Consider the following 22880-nt stretch of genomic DNA (forward strand, 5'->3'; position numbering starts at 1 on the left):
GGCTAATGTTAGTTATAGGAACTATTTTGCCTTGAGCTTTTGGAGTTCGTGGGTTTGCACCATAGACTTGATAGTTACTATTTTGCTACCAAACACACAGCATGTTGGTAGATTGAGCAAAAAAAAACTGGTTGACTTAGTACCAGAATAATATGTCAGAGTGGGTGATATGATTACCTGTGACCTGATGCTTCTGTGAGCTAAAATTTAGTTCAACATGGTCAAATGTTGTTGACTATAAATACATGAAATATCTGCCACGTCCTTAAACCACTCTTAATCAATCATGATGATATGATTCCTGCCTTCATAAAAAGAATAGCTTTATCACAGACCTGAACATTATAGGTAAAACATAAAAAAATATTAGAAATTATATGCAAAAAAGGTATATGTTTTAGCTCACTTGGAACCTAACTTGGTATGAATGTGCCTTGGGGTATCCTGCATAGAACTGATTTGGGGATTTTTGATCCATTGAAAAACATGGCTGCCATTACTAAAAATAGAACATAGGGATAAGACAGTAGTTTTTTGCATATATCTCCAAAATCATTAGGTTTAGCCAAATTCTGATTGGGGTAAAAATGTTCAGCATGATGAGATCTATCTGTGGTCAAATTTTTATTTTAATCTGTTAAGCCATGTTGGAGTTATTGCCCTTTTTGACATTTTTTTCCTATTTTGAATGTTATTTCTTTCCAAAATCTTCTCTTCTGACACCACTTGACCAATTGGAACCAAACTTGGTATGAATGTTCCTTGGGATATCTTGCATGGAACTGATGTGGATATTTTGATTGTTTGTTTGTTTGTTTGTTTGTTGGAGTTTAACGTCCGAGCAGCAATATTTCAGCTATATTCAGACAATGAACATGAAATTGATGATAAAATGAACGTGAAATGGTGATGAAATGAAAAAGGGATGGGACACAAGGACAATGGGGTCGACAAATTTTGATTGCCACTGGAAATGATGAGAGATGGGTAGGGTAGGGCAATTTAGCCTCCTGTGGCGGAGTCCTATGTTCCGACTCCAGGAGAATACCACAGTAGGGTTCTTTAATGTGCAAGGAACGTGGCATCTTTCCCAACACGGTGCACCACTATAGTTTGCGGTCAGGTTTTCTGTATTATAGCCTGACAACCCCAGCATGTAACACGCCAGGGGTACCCCATTCCACCACCTGGGGCACACATCCCAGTTGCTCTGTGGGCAGAGTGCCCTAGCCCCCCGCTAGGGTTCTGAGCACTATTTAGTCGCCTTTTACGACAAGCTTAGCGCTGCTGTAGGCCTATTCTTTTAACACCCGGACATGCACGGGCGGGATATTTTGAATCTGTTGAAAAACATGGCCGCTGTTACTTAAAATAGAACATCAGACAGTAGTTTTTCACATATATCTCCAGAACAGTTAGGTTTAGCCAAATTTTAACATGGAAGTAAAAGTGTTCAGCATGATGAGATCTATCTGTGGTCAAATTTTCATTTTAATCTGTTAAGCCATGTTGGAGTTATTGCCCTTTTTCAACATTTTTTTTCTATTTTGAATGCTATTTCTTTCAAAAATCTTCTCCTCTGATACCACTTGACCAATTGGAACCAAACTTGGTATGAATGTTCCCTGGGGTATCCTGCATAGAACTGATGTGGGTATTTTGAATCCGTAGAAAAACATGGCCGCCATTACTAGGGGTCAGACAGTAATTTTTCACATATATCTCCAAAACCGTTAGGTCTAGCATAATTATTTCAATTGCTGAAATAACCCTTATTATGAGGCCTTCAAAAGTCTTCAGGGATCAAAGTTGTCAAGAAAGATGAAAAATGCCTTTTTTTTTTAGTTTTCAGCCAATATCTTGAAAACTATAATAGATAGAAAGAAACTTTCAATCACTGAAATGATCCTTAAGATAGTCCTACTAAAGTCTTGTTGAGTCAAAATTGTTGGACAACTCCTTAATAAATTTATTGCTCTTGAAAGACAAACTTTAACAAGGTGAGCGATTATATATTATACTTCCTACAAAAAACACAAACTTCCACTGGATAATTATTATGTGTTATTTTGTGACATATCTGCCTTGTGTGTTACTGGGGTACTTCAGTGTATTCCCCTCTACTGCAGGCAATATGTGTGTAATACTAGCTTCCTGCCCTGTTCTGTGAAAAATTTTTGGCTGACCTACTCCAAGGACTCACTAGCACATTTTGTTTTAAAAAGATGACTAAAGCCCAGACAAAGTAGATTTACGAGTTGTTACAATTACTTGTAATAAATAATATCACAAAATATTGTGTCTACACATCTTTCAATAATTTCTTGCAAAATTGGGAGGTTTGATCTGAACATATTGGCCACATGCTTCGTCAAACTAAATATTCTCTCATATGTTGTTTTGAAACAATAGGGTTTCATACTTGGAATATTTAGTTATCAAAGCATATCACCAAGACCTCCTGCAGGGTAGAATTTAATTATATCAAGTTAGTTTCCTTGCTTTGGCAGAATTAAACATTTTGGCTCCATTTTTCACAATCTAATTAAAATCAAATCTACCAATTGTTCCATTCAGTCACTGCATGTAGGATCTAACAACTTTTGTTCAGAAAACCTTTTCATAATCCTTGGGGTTTCCCCTTTGAATAATGCTTACAAAATCATGAAAGATGGCTGATCAGAAAGGTCATCAGAACAGAAGGTAGAATGGAGTGTTGTTAGATCCTACATGCAGTGACTGCATGGAAGACAGATAGATCTTGTTCTACCTGTAGTTAGATTGCATTTTGCACAAATGTTCATTTACTCCTGTACAAAGTAAAGTTAATGGTAAACATGCTGTTAGTCAGGTTAACAACCACAGGTTGTGATTTTGTGTTTTCTGCATTCACTCATTTCAACATCAATTATTTTACCACCATCAACTAGGTTTGTGGGCATTTGATAGGAATCACTTCACCCTTTACATTTCTTGAATAAAAACCCAATTACAGGTTTTGAAGAAATTCCAGAAACCAGTTTGATAGTGACCAAAGAAAAGTCAAAGGATATTCATATCAGAGTAAAACAAAAAATCAAAAATGTTTTCCCCTGAGATAAGTGCTAACCATTTTAACCATGGTGTAAGATCAGTGAATAGTTTACTCATAAGAAAATAAATGGACTGTTATAAAGACTGTCCTGTTTCTTCTCTTTTGTTCAAACAATAGTTTGTCAATGTCATATCATTCCATGTCTAATGTGTGTGATCCAAGAAAACCAATGTTATGTCAAATGAGGTCACTCATTTAGAAACTTGTCTGGAATTAATTAAGATCTATCGACTGATTTATTGTATTATATAATCTGTGGACAGCCGTATACAATAATTAAAGAACCTTAGTGAGTGTGCTCACATACCCCACGTCCCCATATTGGATACTCAAGTAAATTTGTATGTAAGAGAAATATATGTAGAAGAACCTGATAAAACAAGAGGCTCCCAGGAGCATGAATCGCTCACCTGGTTTAATTTTGCCTTTCAAAGGCAATAATTTTAACAGAAGTTGTCCAACAATTTTGACTCGAGAAGTCTTTGGTAGGACTTATCATAAGATCTTTTCAAAAATTGAAAGTTTCTTTTAATCTATCATAGTTTTCAAGATATTGACTGAAAACTGAAAAAAAGTCATTTTTCCCCTTTCAAGGGCAATAACTCGTACAAGGAGTCATCTGACAAATAGCAAAAACTTGTTGAAAACAGGCAATATCTCCAACATGACTCAACAGTTTAAAACCAAAATTTGACCAGAGATAGATCTCATCTTGCTGAACACTTTTATCCATGTCAGAATTTAGCTAAACCTAACGGTTTTGGAGATATATGCAAAAATCTGCCGTCTGACCCCTATGTTCTATTTTTAGTAATGGCAGCCATGTTTCGATGAATCAAAAATCCCCATGTCAGTTCTATACAGGATACCCCAAGGAACACTCATACCATGTTTGGTTTTAATTAGTCAAGTAGTTTCAGAGGAGAAGAGTTTTGTATAATTGTTAATGATGACGACAGACGCCAAGTGATGGCCATGTGAGCTAAAAAGGAATAAGAGTGTTTTTTAGGATTTAAACCTTTATCTTCTAACTAAATTCTGTTACTCAGAATGGTAGTTTCAAACTCCAAACTGTAAAATTTCTTTGAGTTTTAGTTAATCCAAAGTAAATGTTATTGTAGCGGAACAAAACGTACACTTGACTTGTAACTTATCATGGTGAATTTATATACCAAAAATCATGTCAATATCTGCAAGACTTTAAAAAAAAAAGTCTGGAAAACTGTTATTTCTGTGAATTTTGTTAAGTTCAAGGCCCGTAATTTCTGTAAAAATCATTTGGAGCGGAACAAAAGTTAAACTTGACCTGTAACTTATCATGGTGAACTTATATACCAAAAAAATCATGCCAATATCTGAAAGTGTTTAGAAAAAAAGTTCTGAAAATGTTATTTTTGTGAATTTTGCTAAGTTTAAGGCCTGTAATTTCAATAAAAATCATCGAAGCGGAACGAAAGTTTATCTTGACCTGTAACTTATCATGGTGAACTTATATTCCAAAAATCATGTCAATATTCGCAAGCCTTCAGAAAAAAAGTCCGGAAAACTGATGATGGACTGACTGACTGACGGATGGACTGACGGATCAAAAACATACCTCACAACTTCGTTGCATGGGGTATAATGAAACAATCAAATCAAAAGACAGGTATATAAGAAGTATTATATGACTAGTTAATGACATTTTATTTTTTTTCTCAGTACAATACATAATGGAATGCCTTCAGTAAACATACATTTTATGAAATAATGCATGTAACATTTGTAAAGTACTCAGCTTAAGTTAACTAACTTATTTTCACTGATTTTGCCAGGAAGAAAAAAATCACATAAATGAATTGCCACAAATAAGTCCCTTCATTATGGAATACAAGTTACATAGAGTTTTAGTTTCAAAAAATAGAAGTGGAATGGAATTGATATCTGAAAGTACGAAAATAAGTAGCTTTGCAGTTTGTAAATATTTGTACTTTGTTATCCTATACTATTTCAGACATTTACTTGAGATTAAATACTTTCATTCAGTGTATAGATGTTGTATTTCATAATCACGAAAAATGAAAATCATTTTTAACAATGTATATGAAATATTGCATTTAAATGATACAGGAAAAAAAAGTTACACAGAGTTTTGTACACAATATTTAGTCTACACTGTATGTGAGACAACAGAATACTATTTTTATCAGTATATATTAAATCAAAACATCCAACTCTGTATAAGTCCAGCTCCTTTCACAACATATTGACTAGCATTCTGATTAAAAATAAGTCACTAATAAATTCTGTACTACATCTAAATATGGACCCGTTTCATCTGAAGTCTTCAGTTGAAAACATACCCTGAAATAGAAACAATCCATATGTTTTCATGTCATATAAATAACTTGATAGAGGATGTTGTATACTGAGGTGTGTTTTTGACCCCTACTAGTTATAAATTTTAATCATGGTACATGTAATACAATTACACACATGTGCATGTTCATTTAAAACTTGAGGTAGAATACCATCTTTATATAACAAATTAGAGTTGAGTAATGCCAAGCTTAAAGGATTTTTTTTGAAAATTTTCAAAAATTTGCAACAAATAAAGAAGGGGTATAAAAATCCAAATATGGAAAAGAAACAAATTATCATCAGCTGATCTGACTCAAAATAAAAGAGTTTCCATATTGTTTGTACTCTTGATTAACTCCACTATTGGTTATAAAATAAGGCCATTTCAAATAAGGTAAAATCTGAAAAAAATGTTGATTGAAACTTCTGGCTCTATATATATATATATATATTCACAATCCAAAGCCCACATATAAAAATAAAAGCATATCTGATAACCAGTTCACGTTGACTGACCTTTGCTCTCCTCAATATTGAATCCTTACTAGCATCATAAGGAGCATCTTTACTTGGGATTTCTATCACAGCTGGTATAGGTTGGTCATGGGAGTCTATTGCATATCTTATTTCTTCAGCTATCTATAAATAAATGTTGTTTTTTTTTTTAAATAATAAGGCCACCAAATATCTTTTATTTTTTAAGAGAAACTTTTTTTTTACAAGTGGATAATATTAATGCTAGAGTTAATTCTGCAAACTGCTATTTTCGTAGGAAGACCTGTAATTCAAATATAATACTGTCATGAATATTAAGAAATTATAATGTGATTTTAAGAAGGAATGATTGCAAATTCAAAACAATGCAAAAGTAAATTGGTAACAGAAATCTAAAACAAGAGGCTCTCAGGAGTTTCCCAGTTTAAATTAGTTAAATTTTAGACCACTCAAAATGATTTGTATAATTTTATATTAGAATTGCTTAATTAATGCCAATTCAAAGCAGTAAATTTCTTTAAAGAGCTAAAATACCTTTAAAAAGTTAATTTATTCTAAGAGGCAGTGTTCTAGGATTTTTCATAAATTGAAGTTTCCTCAGGAAAAATCCATATAAAATCAACTTTCCCACAGTCAATTACTGCTGTCCTACCAAAATAAATTCTTACAGCATATGAAGTTTTCAACTTGCCACGGGAAAGTGTAACTAAGTACCTAACTTTCCCTGACCCAAATTTCACTTGCCCCGGGTAACGGGAAATAGGAATCCTAGAACACTGCCACACACATCTGCATATATGTATATCTTCAGTGATGTAACATAACGTGTATGGGTTACACAATTTAGACTCTACCCAGGGAGTGTTATATTAAGTCCCTGCACCCACACACATCTGCATATATACATGTATATCTTCAGTGATGTAACAGAAAGGGTATGGGTTACACATTTTAGACTCTACCCAGGGAGTGTTATATTAAGTCCCTGCATCCACACACATCTGCATATATACACGTAACAGAAATGCATGTACATTTGTCTTATTGTGATTTGATCTGAGAGGTCTTAGTACAAAAAATTATACATCAATATGTCACCAAAAATAAATGTTTATGATTTATTAGATGGAAATAATCAAAATGGGTTACTCATTGTGTGACTTACTGTTTGGTTAATTAGTATAATGGCTACATCATCTCTCTTGATAAATCCCCTAAATGCTTCTTCTATGTCATGACGAGGAGTGTCTGAAAGAGAAATAAAACATCAAGTTGTCTTTCCATACCAGTGTTAAAAACAATACATTACAGAATGCATTGCTCCAAGTATTATCGTGTCAACACCCTTAAATCTTATATCTTACAAAAAAACTTACAGATTAAATGAAATACTACTTACATTAGATCTGTAGATTTTTCTATGATTCAATCAAATATCATATTTTTTGGAAAGACTTGCAAGTTTTTGTAGTTAAATCTTTAAATCATGCTTTTACTATAGGCCAACTTTCTATAACTCAAAAACAAGGCATAATAACATGTTTGCCAAAAGGAAATAAACCACGCCACTTTTTAAAAAACTGGCGTCCAATTTCTTTATTAAACACAATTTATAAAATAGGTTCTGCTGCAATTGCAAATAGATTAAAAAAAGTTTTGGATAAAATTATTGACTTAGATCAAACTGGTTTTATAAGTGGGAGATACATTGGAGAAAACTTGAGACTTATATACGATATTATGAAATATACAGAAGAACATGAAATTCCAGGGCTTTTGTTTTAATAGATTTTGAGAAGGCCTTTGATTCTATTTCCTGGGATTTTTTACAGACTGTTATGAAATTTTTCAATTTTGGGGACAGTATCATAAATTGGGTCAAAGTATTTTATTGTAATATTAAGTCAGCAGTAATACAGGGGGGACACTTATCAGATTTTTTTAATATAGAGCGGGGTTGTCGACAAGGTGATCCACTGTCTCCCTATCTTTTCATTTTATGCGCTGAAATTCTGGCAATAAAAATTAGAGGTAATAAAAACATTAATGGACTTCACATTACACAAATTGAACATAAACTGTCACAATTCGCAGATGACACTTCATTAATTTTAGACGGAACTGAAAAATCTTTACAAGAATCATTGTTAGAATTTGATTGATTTGCTGGAATCTCAGGTTTGAATATTAATTTCTCCAAAACCCAAGTAATTTGGATTGGAAGTAAAAGATATTGTGAAGATATCTTGTGCAAAAACAAGAATCTTACTTGGGGTGAAACATCATTTAAGCTCCTTGGTCTGAATTTTGATGTTGATCTAGATAGAATGATTAAACTGAACTATGACGAAAGACTTGTACAAATTAAAAACTTAATAAATCAATGGTCAAAAAGAAACCTTACAGTCATTGGTAAAATAACAGTTGTAAAAACACTTATATTGCCTGTGTTAAATCATCTTATTATTTCATTACCTAACCCAAGCAGCGATATTATCAAAAAAATTAATGACATGATTTTTACATTCATATGGAATTCTCCTATCAGTAGAGTAAAGAAAGATGTGTTGCAAAAAGAGTATCAAGATGGGGGTCTTAAAATGATTAATCTGTTTTCATTCATTACAGCTTTAAAAACTACTTGGATAAGAAGAGCTTTTCAAAATAATTCAAAGTGGCTAAGTATCTTTATGTCATCTTTAGATTCTGAAAAACTGTTTAATTGTGGGGATGGATATGTACAAAATGTTCAAAAAAACTTAAAAAATAAATTTTGGAAAGATGTTCTAAATTCCTGGGCAATGGTCTTGGAGAAAGAAAAACATGTAGATTGGGAGTTCTTTCTTGCCAATCCAGTTTGGTATAATAAATTAATTAAGATTGGTGGTGAAACTGTTTTTTACAAAGATTGGTTTGTCAATGGTGTTCATTATATAAATGATTTAATAAATGATGATGGATCATATCTTTCTTTGGAACAGTTACAACACAAATATGGAATCAATATTAATTTTATGAAGTATAATAGTATAATGTCGGCAGTAAAACATGCTGCTAAAGCTTTCTATGTAGGAAACTGTAAATTACAGCGTCCATTTATTCCATCTTTTTTGCAAACTATTTTAAGAAGCAAAAAGGGCTCAAGAGATATGTATAAAGTACTAAACCAAAATGATTCTATTCCAAAAGGACAACTTAAGTGGACTGAAGTACTTGATAACGATTCTTTGAATTGGAAAAAGATTTTTGTGCTACCATTAACAGTCACAAATAATACGAAATTGCAATGGTTACAATACAGAATAAACCATCGTATAATAGCCACAAACAAATTTTTATTTAAAATAAATGTTATCAATGATTCTGCTTGTACATTCTGCAATGTAGAACCAGAAACTATTGAGCATTTATTTTGGAATTGTGAGTTTGTACAAAATGTTATTAGTGAAATTGATAATTGGTTTTTGATACATGGCATAAGCATACCATTAACTAAGTTAAATTTCATTTTTGGAAACACATCATATACTTCCAAGGGAGAACCATATAATATTATAATTTTAAATATCAAACAATATATTTATAACACACGCTGTTTTAAACAAATGTTATCTTTAACTGCTCTGAAAGAAAAACTTAAATACATGTATAAAATAGAAAAAATGTTATCTGTAAAAAACAAAAGAGTTGAACTATTTAACAAGAAATGGCAACAATTCCAAAATGTTTTAACATAATTGTGTCAATATTGTAAACAGGACAACAACTTATTCATTTAATTTTTTTTTTCTCTTCTTTTCTAAATCTTTTCTATATGCTATCCCTAGTTCCTTTTTTATCTTTCTGTAGCTCATTCTTTTTCTATAAATTGAAAAACATCAATTTTTGAACATTTATATATACATATTGTGTTAAAAGATGATTATGATGTATAATTGTGTAATGCATTGTATGTATATTGTATGTTGAAAATTTTGGAAAAAAATAAAAAATTATAAAAAAAAAATATCATATTCTCACAACTTGGTATAACTGTAGATGTTGAAGCTAAACAATTGTCGCAAGTACGAAAACTATACTTATGAATTTGATCTTATAGTCAAAGATTAAGGTAAAGGTCACCAAGCATGATACAATTACAAGACACATCATGCCCAAAATCAGAAGCTTAGCAGGCCAGCACAATTAACTTGTTAATGATAGACTGATTACACAAAGATATCTGTCACTTTCTAGGTTGGGCCAAAATAACCTATTCATAATAAATTAGATATAAATGCTCAAATATGGCATGGACTAAATCCCTTAAATTTGAGATACATAACGTACTGTCTTGAGACCAAATGCCTACAGAAATCAATAGCACCATAATATATGGTAGTCATATAACCATTAGCACAATGTACCTGTATTTACCTTTAAAACAAAATAATTGGAAGTGTTTCATAATATCAGTACTTACTTTTGTCAACCACCAAAAAATTTGGTTCTCTCTTTTTATTTAGTTCTCCTATACCACCCAACAGAAACCCAGTACACGTGTCCTATGAAACAGCAAGAGAAAAATATAAAATAAATGATAAAGAACTTGTATTTTATAATTGACTTCAGTGCACATGTAAATGTCTAAAAGAAACAAAAGCAAACAAACAACCCATGGTTGTACAGTAATGTTGTTGTCACAAATATAGGTATACTTGTACAAATAAACGAATATCGACAAAAAACACAGAAGTGTCAGCAGTAGGATGATTCAAATACATCAAAATCCTAAATGTGAACTCATGAAACAGAGACAATCTACATACACAATGCAGCAATGTAGATATGTTGTTGTACAGTTGAAATTTTACAGTAATTACCAAAATTTCTAGGAGTGTAGTATGTACCTATGATCAAGAGTAATTAAAAAATTCCCAGCTTATGGTGAAAATGGTATTTTTAGTTATTTCTAAAAGGAAAGGTGTGTTGATGTCTACAGAAACAATCACATATCTTTATAGACCTTTATTCAAATTCTTTATTAGTGCAAACACAATTACAAGAATTGGCAATGGCTTAATGTTATATGAAACAATTGTAATGATATGTAAAGATAAAGATATATGTGTATTACAGTACAATGAATATGTACATGTAAGTAACTAGTAATATAATCATAAAATGACATTGACTACTTCAAAAACTATTTTCTTATGTTTAAGGGAGGTGATCGTCTTCAAAATAGTTGGTACATTTTATAAGCTAAACATTCAACATGGGATACATGTTGTCAGGGTTTTCACTAGGATATTTACATGGTGAGTCCTGGGACTCATCACTTTTTGGAAATGTGAGTCTCAGATGAACTTGGTTTTAAACCAGTTCAAACGCTACATTCATTATTTTCCTGCGTACATCAGAACTTATTCTACATACATGTATGTACAATCATACAAAACCATATCTCACTGCAATTATGCATGTCATCCATATTAAATTGTGTTCTGGCTTCATGTCATAACTCCTTGTATAATGTGCACTTAGTTACATGTATTGTTGGTCATGCACCTCACAGTATAGTTGTGGCTTCAAAGCCAGTTCATGATCATGCAAATTCTGGTCTTGTGACCTAATAAATTGTTACAAAAATAGCTTCCTGCTTTGTTGATTTATATGTATGGCTTTTAATTTTTCACACTGAATATAAATTGTATCTTAAAACATACATATGTATATTAAAATATAATTTAAAACACTTCATTTAATTATGAAGACACTTCTGATACATCAGTACATATACATGCAATAAATCTTTTCCTTTTAATATGAAGACAATAAATGTTTCAACAAAATATTGAAACTTTCCTTTCCTCAAATAATTCAAAACTGGACTAAAAACATTAGTTTTAACAAATTTGGCTTTGGTCTAATCTCAAGCTGTTATCCCAAGCCCTACAATCACCATTACTGTGTAAAAATCTATCAGCTAGATTGACCCCAACTGTGACTAGGTCTAACTCTGTTGCAGTATTCACAGTGAAACATAAAAGAAACGCCTAATTTAAGTCAATCTTAATTCCTGATAATGAGTGTGTAAACAGATAATCATCTTTCATCTACACTGACCCCATGCCACAACTAGATCAAATTCATGTGCATTATTCAGTTTAAACCTAATTCAAACAATAAATTTAGTGCCTTAATTAAATGAAGACCCAAAGAAAAAAGCCAACTGTGAAGTAAAATTGCAACATTTATCTGATGTATTTCCCATTTTGATTATGCAATTGAGATGTGACAAAAGTGAAACGATGTACAAGTAACAAAAAATCCAGTTCTGAACTGATTTCATTTGAAAATTTTGTTTTACTCATTTTAAAATTATTTGTTACAATTTTTTATCAAATACTTGGTAAAAAAATATCATATGATGAAAATCATGTGTAAATAACTTTGTAAATTTTTGGTTGTTCGGTTGTAGAAAATGTTGAACAAACAGATTTTCCACAAATTCTTTGGTAAATTTTAATGATTTTTAAATAAAAGCACTTAGGATGCAGCTGATATTGTGAGGACACATCCAGCGACGCACAATGTTCTAAGTTGGCTCGTCTAGAAAGTTTTTCTCGAGTCCATGATGCCTGTACGCACCTTATCGAGAACCCTGTGTTGTATAGATAAATCTTTGCAGGTGTACAATTTTCAACTTGTTTTTGCTTTCTTTTTGACCCTGGAAATGTTATGGTTATTATTTTTTGAGAATAGGACTAGGACCTGCCATGAAAAAACAAGAGGCTCCCAGGAGCCTGAATTGCTCACCTCGTTAAATTTTGCCTTTCAAGGGCAATAAATTAAACAAGAAGTTGTCCAACAATTTTGACTCAAGAATACTTTGATAGCACTTATCATAAGGATCATTTCAGTAAATGAAAGTCTAAATCTATCATAGTTTTCAAGACATTGGCTGAAATCTGTAAAAAAAAAAAAACCCTGTCATTTTCCCCTGTCAAGTACAATAACTCTTATAAGAAGGCGTCTGACAAATTTTATGCCTGAAGACTTTTGTAGTCCTAAAAATAAGGATCATTTCAGCTATTGAAAGAATTTGGCTAAATCTAACTGTTTTGGAGATATATGAAAAAAACTACTGTCTAACCCTTATGTTCTATTTTTAGTAACAGTGGCCATGTTTTTTGACAGATCAAAAATCCCCACTTCAATTCTATGCAGGATACCCCAAGGAACATTCATACCAAGTTTGGTTCCAATTGGTCAAGTAGTGTCAGAGGAGAATATTTTTGAAAGAAATAACATTAAAAATAGCAAAAAAACGTTGAAAAAGGGCAATAACTCCAACGTGGCTGAACAGATTAAAATGAAAATTCGACCGCAGATAGGTCTTGTCATGCTGAACACTTTTACCCTAGTCAGAATTAACTCTATGCAGGATACCCCAAGGAACATTCATACCAAGTTTGATTCCAATTGGTCAAGTAGTTTCAGAGGAGAAAAGTTTTGAAAAATTGTTAACGACGACGGATGCCAAGTGATGGCAATAGCTCACATGGCCTACGGTTAGGTGAGCTAAAAAATGCACAAACACACTTACATGATCTTTAAACAAGTACATTTATCAATAAAATACTACTAGAGTAATATCATCAGACATTTTTTGTAGAAATGTCTCAAAACTACATTTTGTACTCTAGGCTACGTGTACATGTACAAAAATGTACTGTAAATTTGACAAGAATCTTAGTAGGGTAGAATCAATATCAATTAGAAAATTCTCTGGAGTAGAATTATCAGAAATTGGTTTAGGGTAGAATTGTCATAAACTGTTCTTGCTAAGAACTGTCTTGAGCCATTCTGAGTCATGGCATGACTTGCAATTAAGGCTCATCATCACCTTTCTACAAATATGGCCTCAATTTCACCACAATTTTCACCAACTACAGACAACCCTGTATATCAAGAAAATTCTTAAGCATCCCCTAGATATGTGGTGCAGTTGAGGCCATAATTTTAGATTGGTAAAGATGAACTTTAATTGTTCTACAGTTGTCTTCAGGGAAACTTAAGAAATGTGATGCTGATGATCCAGATCTTCAATTTGTTAAATGATCACATGTAACATCATAGTGCAACTTAATATGGTAAAATAGAATAATACTCATGTTGGTGTATACAGTCCTGTAACTTTTCATCATGAAAACGTTGACATACATTCTGTACAGTACACATATCAACTGATTTTTGAAGTTAAGTCAAGATGTTAACCAGTTTTATGATATCTGACCTTATATATGACAGGGTTTTCTAATGAGCCATTGAAAATGATTAAAACTATTTTAAGTAGTCAACATACTTCGTCCCCAATAACAGCAATAAGTTTGCCTTTTTGGGCTGAATGAGCCATCTCTTCTCAGATGCAAAACCGAAACGCAATCATATGATCAAAATTAAGGCGAGATTAATTCAGGACCAAAATCGGGAAACGGACAATCGGGAATCCGTGCTTGACACAACGCACACAAATCCACAAATCAATTTATTAATATCTAAGCATATGGAATAGGTTCCATCATGACTTGCAAAACAAAGAACTTATATCTGAAAATATAGATTAATAACTTTATAATGATTGCATTTTATGATGGTTCGGACAATGCTATTTTAATGTAGTTTATAAAATGTGATTTTTTTCTCTGTAAAACATAAAAATCGCAACAAATTGATTCTAAATTGAAAGCCACAATCTATATATAGTAAAAATTGTCATGCTTATGTCCATACAAAATTTTCAGTAACAGGAATGAATTTAAAGTCCCTCAAAATATTTCAGGACAATAGTTTCTGAAAAAAAAGTTTTCGCCCTTCAAATGATAGTTTAAGCATTTCAGTAAATTTCTATTGTATACTTTTTTCTTTGATTTCTAATTCGTGAGAAGAATAAAAAAAATCTAAATACGATATGGCATTTGAGTTCTAAATTTGTTCATGCCACTTATGACGCACCTTACATGAACATGTACGGAATATTTCTGGTCATCTGTCCGTATATTGGTTTCAGCTGTTAGAATTATCAGCTGGTTTCCCAAACACATTTAACTTTATCATTTGGCTCTTATATATCCAAAAGAAGCAAGGGCATCTTGTTAGAGGGCGACAGTGTTTTGACAGGTCGACTAAGTATGCTCTGGAAATTTGGGTATTTATGATGACAATACACGTATAAAAAAACTATCTGCTGTATCAGGAAGTGTCTGTTTTTCATGGACATAGTTATTTATTACTAGCTCTGATTAACGAACTTTCCAATGATTATAAATAAGCTTGTTTCACATAAAAATCTGGCAATATCTGCCATATCTGGTCATTTTCCCAATATCATCTGATATAGACCAACTAACTTACTAAGACTTATAAATACATTTGATTAGAGGTCTATAATTTCATGGTAAAATATGTTCAATAACCATAGGACACTGAAGTCTTTACTAAATCTAACATACTTGAAGTTTACAAGTCAAAGTAAAAATTTTATACATGTATGAATGTTTGTGTTTATACTGGTACTAGTCTATGCAAATATTTGAATTAAAAATCTGACATACATTATGGTTCTAACAACACACATAGCAGTACATGTATATATGATTTACAAATTTTTAGCATACCTGGTACTTGTACTTGAATGGAAAATACATAATAAAATTCTGTTCTTGGTAACTTATACAAGACATGCTACATATAAGTAGCCCATTTAATGAAAATTGAGAAATTTCTTTTGATTACATGTACTTGTTAGGCAGATGTTAAAGGAGTTTAATCAGTCAATTTATTAAGTGTCAAGGTTTTAATCCTATTTCTCCTCCTTTTAATTATACCAATAATCAAAGAGTAATCAAGGGAACCAAGGTTATGGCGCTAATCAAAAGAATGTAATCCAGGGACAAAGACCAGACATGGAAAGCAGACAATACACAACAAAGAACATAAAGTAACTAAAATCATACATACAAAGTAACAAAAGCAAACGAGCAACTCGACTCCACTAAAAACTGGAAGCATGGACCAGGATTACCGGTAGGGTAAGTGTCCTCTGCTTTTCTAGAAACACCCGCCGAGTTGCTCATAAAAAGTAAAGTCCGAGGTAGACAAATGAGGAAAGGAAAACTATGACCCGTTGAATAAATCAGTTTTCATGGTGCAGATGGATACACCATAACGATCCACGAGTTCGTAGTGACGACCATAAAACTTCTGTAGTGATGACTTCAATATTGTAGCAACATAACCCTGTTCCAGAAGCCTATTTGTTAGAGTTCTGGCACGATACAAAAAGTCTGCGTAGTTTTGGCAAGCTCTGGCATAACATATGAGTTGTGATACAAACACTCCATATGCAGGTGCCAAAGGGATGTTGCCACAGATGAAAGGAAAGTTGACAATTCTGAATGAAAAGTCATCACATTTGTCGTAAAGTTTGGTCAATAGTTTTCCTTTACCATCGATTTCTAAGTGTAGTTCAAGATATGAGGCTGACTTCACAGTGTCTGTAGTATCCTTTATCTCAAGTTCTTTTGGGTAGAAACTGTTGTAAAAACTGAACAGACAAAAGGAGTCACAGATCATGGACCTTCTGTCTTATTATTGAAAAAATGAATTATTTAAAAATACAGAGTAGTTTATGTACTTAGGTACTTAGTTGTTGAATTTTATTCCATTTAAAGACAACTATCTACATGTAGCACTTTCCTGTTCCTAAAAAAAATCAGAACAATTTTCAAGGCCAGATCATGATTGTTTGAAGGAAAGAAAAATGTAGATGAAAAATCCAAATAATGAACATCTTAAAAATGACTGACAAAAATTTTTTTTTTTTTAGAATGGGATCAGAACCTGCCATTTGTTCAAAAGAAAAGTGTTTTGTTTTTATAGATATTTATTGATAAAATTGAATATAAGATTTTTTTCGGATGTCATAAAAAATGTTTCCTTGCAGTGAAGTAAAAAAAAACCAATATTTTCCTATAAGCAATAGAATGTAATGGCTTCCCTGTGCTTCTCATTCTGATTTCGTAGTCTCCAATAGTTCTTGATAGGACACCTTTCTAAGCTTAGTAAGCTATGATTTGTAGTCATAGTGGTAAAAAATGGCAATTTACATGTAGTCTGTCAATCTTTGCTATTATGGTATACATGGCCAAGAAATGATTTTTCTTCCCCCATATAGAATGTAACTGCCAGGCTTGTAACTTGCTGCTGTGACTGAATTTCATGAACCAAACAATCACTTCACTGACCTGGACTCTCATACATGTAATTGTGTGTAAATTTATACTTGAAATACATATTGCTCACACTAAATTTTATCCTGCTGAGAGTATTGATAACCTTGTTCAGTATCAGCATGATTGAAATATATTTGTGTCTTTTCAGAGTTATTTAAAAGAAAAGGAAGGATAAAACCATAGGTCTTGGTACATGTACCATCTGTACACAGATATGCCATTGATAGAAGGTGTTGGAGATGAAGTTACTGTCTTCTTTGTGATTGTTTTTTTGTTTCTTATCCTTTGTGTAGCATGGGTATCTACAAATATTCAGGAACTACCCTTCTTTAGTGTGATTGTCATTGAGTTCACTCGTAGACATAATAGAAACAGTCAACAGAATCAATCTGAGTCTGGTAGCAGCAGCAGTAATGGTGGTGAAAGTACATCATCTTCTAATTCTAGTGACAATGTAGAGCCAAATTCATCGCTGGTTGAAGAAATAATAAATGATCTTGAAACTCCATTAGAGAGTGAAACCAGTAGTGATGAAGCTGGAAATAAGGATGTTGCAAGCTCTTTACCTAAGAGTACTGAATCAAAAGAAAATGTAGATACTAACAATTCAGCAAGTACAATCACAAACCCTGAAAATGATGTTGAAGATATTGAAGAAGATTTGCCTGCTTCAGAAACAGAACTGAGACAAAGACGGGTAGCTTTCTTTGCAAAAAGTGGTGGGAATACTGAATCTAAAAACAGTAGTGAAGTCAAAAGAAATACAGACAATGTAGAAAACACTGAACAAAAAACTTTATCGAATAATTTGAATAGGACCAACTGTGAATCTAAAGAAATTAATTCTGAGAAAAGGCGTGAAGGGAATGAGGCAACTGAGGAAGAAAGTGGTCAGGGTGATAAAGTAACAATTCGGTTAAAGTATTTGAATGACACCCAAAGAAATGTTGAGGCCTCATTAGATGATACTATAGACCAGTTTAGAAGGTAACTAGAAACCATTAATGAATTTTAATGATATATAAAGAATTATGGTAGTTTTGAGGTCAAAACTGAAGGTCAAATATTGCATGTATCAACAGTAACTGCAGAAATCCCAAAAGAGTAAGTTGGTATGCTTATGGTACTTTTATCAAGAACTGAATGTTACTATATAGTACAGTATACCCCCCCCACCCCCCCCCCCAGACAAAACAGGAGTCATATTTTATGCTGTCATTGTAACATTGCAAATTCAACACGGAATTCACATGTATGATGTAAATGATATACATGTATAACATAGAAAAAAGAAAAAAAAATAAGTATTTTTTTAAACATACAAAAAAAGGCTAAAAGTGGTAAATACAAATGTAGAACTCTGTTCTTAAAGGCAAAAAAATTCTCTTGTTTCCTTCTACCAGCAAGAAAAACTAGGGTAGGGTTATAGGGAAATTATTTTATTTTTCAAAAACATTGCACATTGAGTTGATGGAGAAAAAAATCAGGACTATAATAATGCTTAAGCCAAAATGGTCATATATGTTTAGGGTAGCACAAAAATGGGATAGGTAGGGTAGCTGGAAACATACATATTTTTTTTGGAATAATTAATAACTCATTCAGACTATAAAAGTTTTTGTTTAGTTTAGGCATTTAAGTGGAACAAACTATTATCTGGTTTGTTCCACTTGAAGCACAGATTTATGGTCGATTATTGGTTGGTACCCAGACGACACACAAGTCAAACTGGAAGTAGAATTCTTAGGTTTACATCAGTTAATGGAAAAGAGGCCATGTGTTCAGTTTACACAGGTTCAAAATGTTTTGACAAGTTTGTAGACAACTCAGGGTTCAGTTTAGACAGGTTCAAAATGTTTTGGAACTGACATGAGATGTTTAAACAAAATTCTAGACGATTCAGGGTTCAGTTTAGACAGGTATCGCTATGGAAGTAAACTGAAAGTATCTAATAGAGTATTGATTGAAACTTAAAAAAGAACTAAAAAAACAGATAATCATTATTATTACATTAATCAACAATATGGTTTATTTCAGGGCTCATTTTGCAGATGAACTTGCAGCAAATAAACTTGTAAGATTCATATTTAATGGACAAGATTTAAGAAATGGATCAAATACTCTACAGGCCTACAATGTTGTTGACAATAGTGTGATACACTGTCTGATTACTCAAGCCAATCGCCAAAATGCTACACGAGCAACAGAAATTGAAGAAGATGGATTTGATATTGGAATGCTTATGTTTCCATGTTTTGGGTTAATCTTGGTTTTTATGTGGTATCTTAGATTTGAATATCGTCAGTTTTTCTCCGGAACTTCAACTGTATGTTTGATAGGGATGACTCTTTTGTATATTGCTGCAATACTTGCTATGATGGAGAATAGAAGAAGAGGACGTCACCATGTTCATGTAGAATGATGTTAGAAAATAAATTTTAATTTTATGTACCAAGGCTATGGTAAATGCTTAGGCATTTAATTTAGTGAATCAAAAAAAGATAAGATTTCCCTATTCAGACCAAAAAGCATCAAATTAAGACACTTTTGTACAAGATCAGACTAAATATTGAAAACAGACATATTTGTTCACTGGTGAACTTATTTCTAGACTGCCTTTCATTGTTGGCATTGTTGGCAAAATAAAGATACATGTAACAGTGTGAAGCAAGTAATTTGTGCAGATACTGAGGAATTTTTTTGCACATTCAGATCTTACCAATTCACAGCAGACTATTACATATACAAATGTATTACAATCCAAAAGTATATGCATGTAATTGATAATACATGAACTTAAGACTTTTAATTTTGATTCATTTTAATTGTTTTTTCTGTAATCACATGAAAAATGAAATACGTAAAAAATGTAAATCACTCACATTGATTTAGTTTTATACGCTAATTTGCATTATTGGCAACTTAATTAATTTTCCAAACGTTCCTACTGCCAGACAATTTTATATCTTGGGCTACTGCTGTGATACCAAATAATATCGGCATGCTCGCTGTGATATTTTCAGTCTGGACTTTAAAACTGCTGTATACTGTATTTATCTGTTTACAATTGTTACAAATTGTGCATCCTACATTTTATTTCCAGTCTTTCAGGTACAGTGACAAATACAAGTTTCTGTAAGTTGTTACATGTATTTTCTTGTGAAATGCATGTACATGTGGAATGTACAAGAAAGTCTTTATGAAATGCCCTCTTTTTGCTTTTTACCCTGCTTTTACATTGCGTAATCGAATTAAAATATTGAATTCCATGAACTATCAATACTTCACTCTTTTTAAAACTTAATTAAATTTTCCATCCAATATGATGTACAATGTACTACCGATTTGTGATATTGTGAATAAAAAAAAGATTTCAGTATCCGTTTTTTACATTAAAATGAATGTACTTGTGTATCACAAGTATCATATCTTGCTGTTTCTGGGTAGTAGCAATAGTGGTGATTATGGTTGAAATGCAATAAACCAGAAAAATGGAAGGAGGTTTAGCACTGAAAAACCTGGTTTAACTCAACAATTCAATCAGAAGTGCCTGTACCAAGTCAGGACCATTGAGATTGTTTCCAACTCTTCAGTTTTTGCCTTGATATTGTAATTTATTATATGGACTTTCTTTCTATTTACTACAGTGAAAGTACCATACTAGTGTTTGTGGAATACCAATTTTCATGGTTATCGTGGGTAGGCCAAACCACAAAATTTGTTTCATAAGGAAAAGGAGATTTCCATTGATGTTAATATGTTTACTGAAAATCTAAAAGCCATGAACTCAGGAATCTATGAACTTATCTATGAAAATTGGTATCCATGAATAAAAGTACTTTGACAGTATTTCTTTGGACTTGTACCTGGAGTTTACTTATCAGATTGGTGATTGTGTTATTGCCCTTCACTTTCTACGTGTATTTAAAGTTAAGGGAAGGAAAGTAGTAAAACATTTTGTATTAGTGTGTAACTTCAAAACAATAGGTATGTAAGTCTGGTTTTTGATATATTTTTGGTCCAGAATTTCTGCTGTAGGAAGCATTCAAAACCAAGGACTGATTTGCATTTAGTTTTGGACTTAAGGGTACATCAGTATGATGCATTGTTGTATTATTACCAATTTTTTTTATAAAAAAGAAATAGTAAAGTGTCATATTTTTATTATTGTTTCTGTCTGTTAGTTGTTTTTGTTGGTAAGATTGCCATCTACATTACATCAACTGTCAATTCCTATGCTTTTTAGTGGGAGTTAGGCCCATTCAGTCATGTGATGAGGTTTAAAGCCAAAAAGGAAATGATGTTAATCCATTTTTTCATTTCAATATCTAAAGGTGTTTTTGCATTATATAGGGCAAATACTTTTAGGAATGGAAGGGTTCATTAGTAGTGAGGTTAAATCTGAAGAAATAAGTGATAGAAGGTTATTTGAACTGATTGAAACATGTTTTTGATGAGATTACTTATTCTGATGGCATCTTCAAATAGTTTTCTGGATTGTTTGTATCTTGTCAAGCATCACATATGCAAGAAATAAAAACTGTATCTAGGAAGGTTAGGGTATTTCAGGACTAGAGATAAATCTTTCTACATCATTTAAACCCTGTTTGGAGTTTTAAAGTTGGTTCAGTTTAGACAGGTGTTCGATTAACTAAGGTTAAAAAAACATTTGAAATGATAAAATGGACTTTATTAAACCTTTCTGGTTTAGAGAGGTTTTCAAATTTTTCATGGTTGGGTTTAGACAGCTTTCACTATATCTTATATCTTGTACTAAATTGTTAATCGTAAATTTTATTTGTTTATTTTAATGCATTATTTTCTTTAAGATATACCAAAGGTGTTAATTTCTTTACTTGTTTTTTTTTGTTTTTTTTTTTGTTAAAGTAGAAGTTTTTTCAACTGCAATATGAAGCTTTATGGTCTCACTAAATCATTTCTTATAGCCTCCAATTGAGAGGGGTATACTGTTTCTCAACCTTGTTGGTGTGTTCGTAATAATTTTTCCGTCACAGTTTTCTCAGCAATCACTCATCACAGCAGCTTGAAATTTTAACACTTTTTAAAAAAAAAAATTAACAACTCCCTGTTTACCAAGGACTTTGTTTATTTTCCTTATATTGTGATTGAAAGCTGGGGTATCACTTGTGAGCCATTGCTCACGAATTACTTATTACTGTGATATTATTGTGAATATTTTAACAGGATGGAAATTCTGATTACATGATATGTGTATGTACTGAGAAATTCAAAATTTTGGTTTACACTGGTTACAGTGCAAGGGGTTTTTATTTTCTTGCCTGACAGATACATGTACATGTATAATGCTAGTACTGTCAATTATGGTAGGTATGTCTAATTTGGTATTCATTGTATTGCTGATTTATACACTAATATTACAAATCACAAACACACAATGTTTTCTGAATACAGTTGTTTCTTTTAAGTATACATACACATACTTAAATCATTCTGTTTGGTCATTCTGGTAATAAAAACATTACCTGGATTTTTTTTTTACAGTTATACAAACTATGCACTGAAGCAGACATGTTTTCCAATTTTTTTAGGAAAAAACTGTTTTCATGAAAAGGACTTTTTGTTTGTCAATGTCTAAAAATATACCAATTATTGAAGTCAAATTTTCATGATTATTTCATTACTTCATAAAT

At 32.1% G+C, this 22880-nt stretch overlaps 2 protein-coding genes across 5 annotated transcripts; one reads left to right on the forward strand and one right to left on the reverse strand.

Moving 5' to 3' along the window:
• Positions 1–4756: 4756 nt before the first annotated feature.
• LOC148611425 (V-type proton ATPase subunit F-like) lies at positions 4757–14405 on the reverse strand. Its single transcript, XM_088592034.1, has 5 exons — positions 14280–14405; positions 10392–10473; positions 7095–7177; positions 5951–6073; positions 4757–5437 (listed from the first exon to the last, which is right to left on the reverse strand). Exons 1-5 carry the CDS (start codon positions 14328–14330, stop codon positions 5408–5410), a joined length of 369 nt encoding a protein of 122 aa, XP_088448160.1. The 5' UTR covers positions 14331–14405; the 3' UTR covers positions 4757–5407.
• A 612-nt stretch (positions 14406–15017) lies between these two features.
• On the forward strand, positions 15018–20587 carry LOC148611426 (uncharacterized). Of its 4 annotated transcripts, none has more exons than XM_088592037.1 (3): positions 15018–15103; positions 17357–18195; positions 19246–20587. In XM_088592037.1, the coding sequence occupies exons 2-3, from the start codon at positions 17402–17404 to the stop codon at positions 19628–19630; spliced, it is 1179 nt and encodes a 392-aa protein (XP_088448163.1). In that variant the 5' UTR covers positions 15018–15103; positions 17357–17401; the 3' UTR covers positions 19631–20587. The 4 variants fall into 4 exon arrangements, with proteins under 4 accessions (XP_088448163.1, XP_088448162.1, XP_088448165.1 ...); XM_088592036.1 differs by having other exon boundaries at positions 15047–15122; XM_088592039.1 differs by having other exon boundaries at positions 15093–15175.
• The last annotated feature ends 2293 nt before the right edge of the window (positions 20588–22880 follow it).

Source organism: Perna viridis, chromosome 7, assembly GCF_037379345.1.
Source record: "Perna viridis isolate PV_CMFRI_1.1 ecotype Kerala chromosome 7, ASM3737934v1, whole genome shotgun sequence".
In the NCBI taxonomy this organism is placed as follows: Eukaryota; Metazoa; Mollusca; class Bivalvia; order Mytilida; family Mytilidae; genus Perna; species Perna viridis.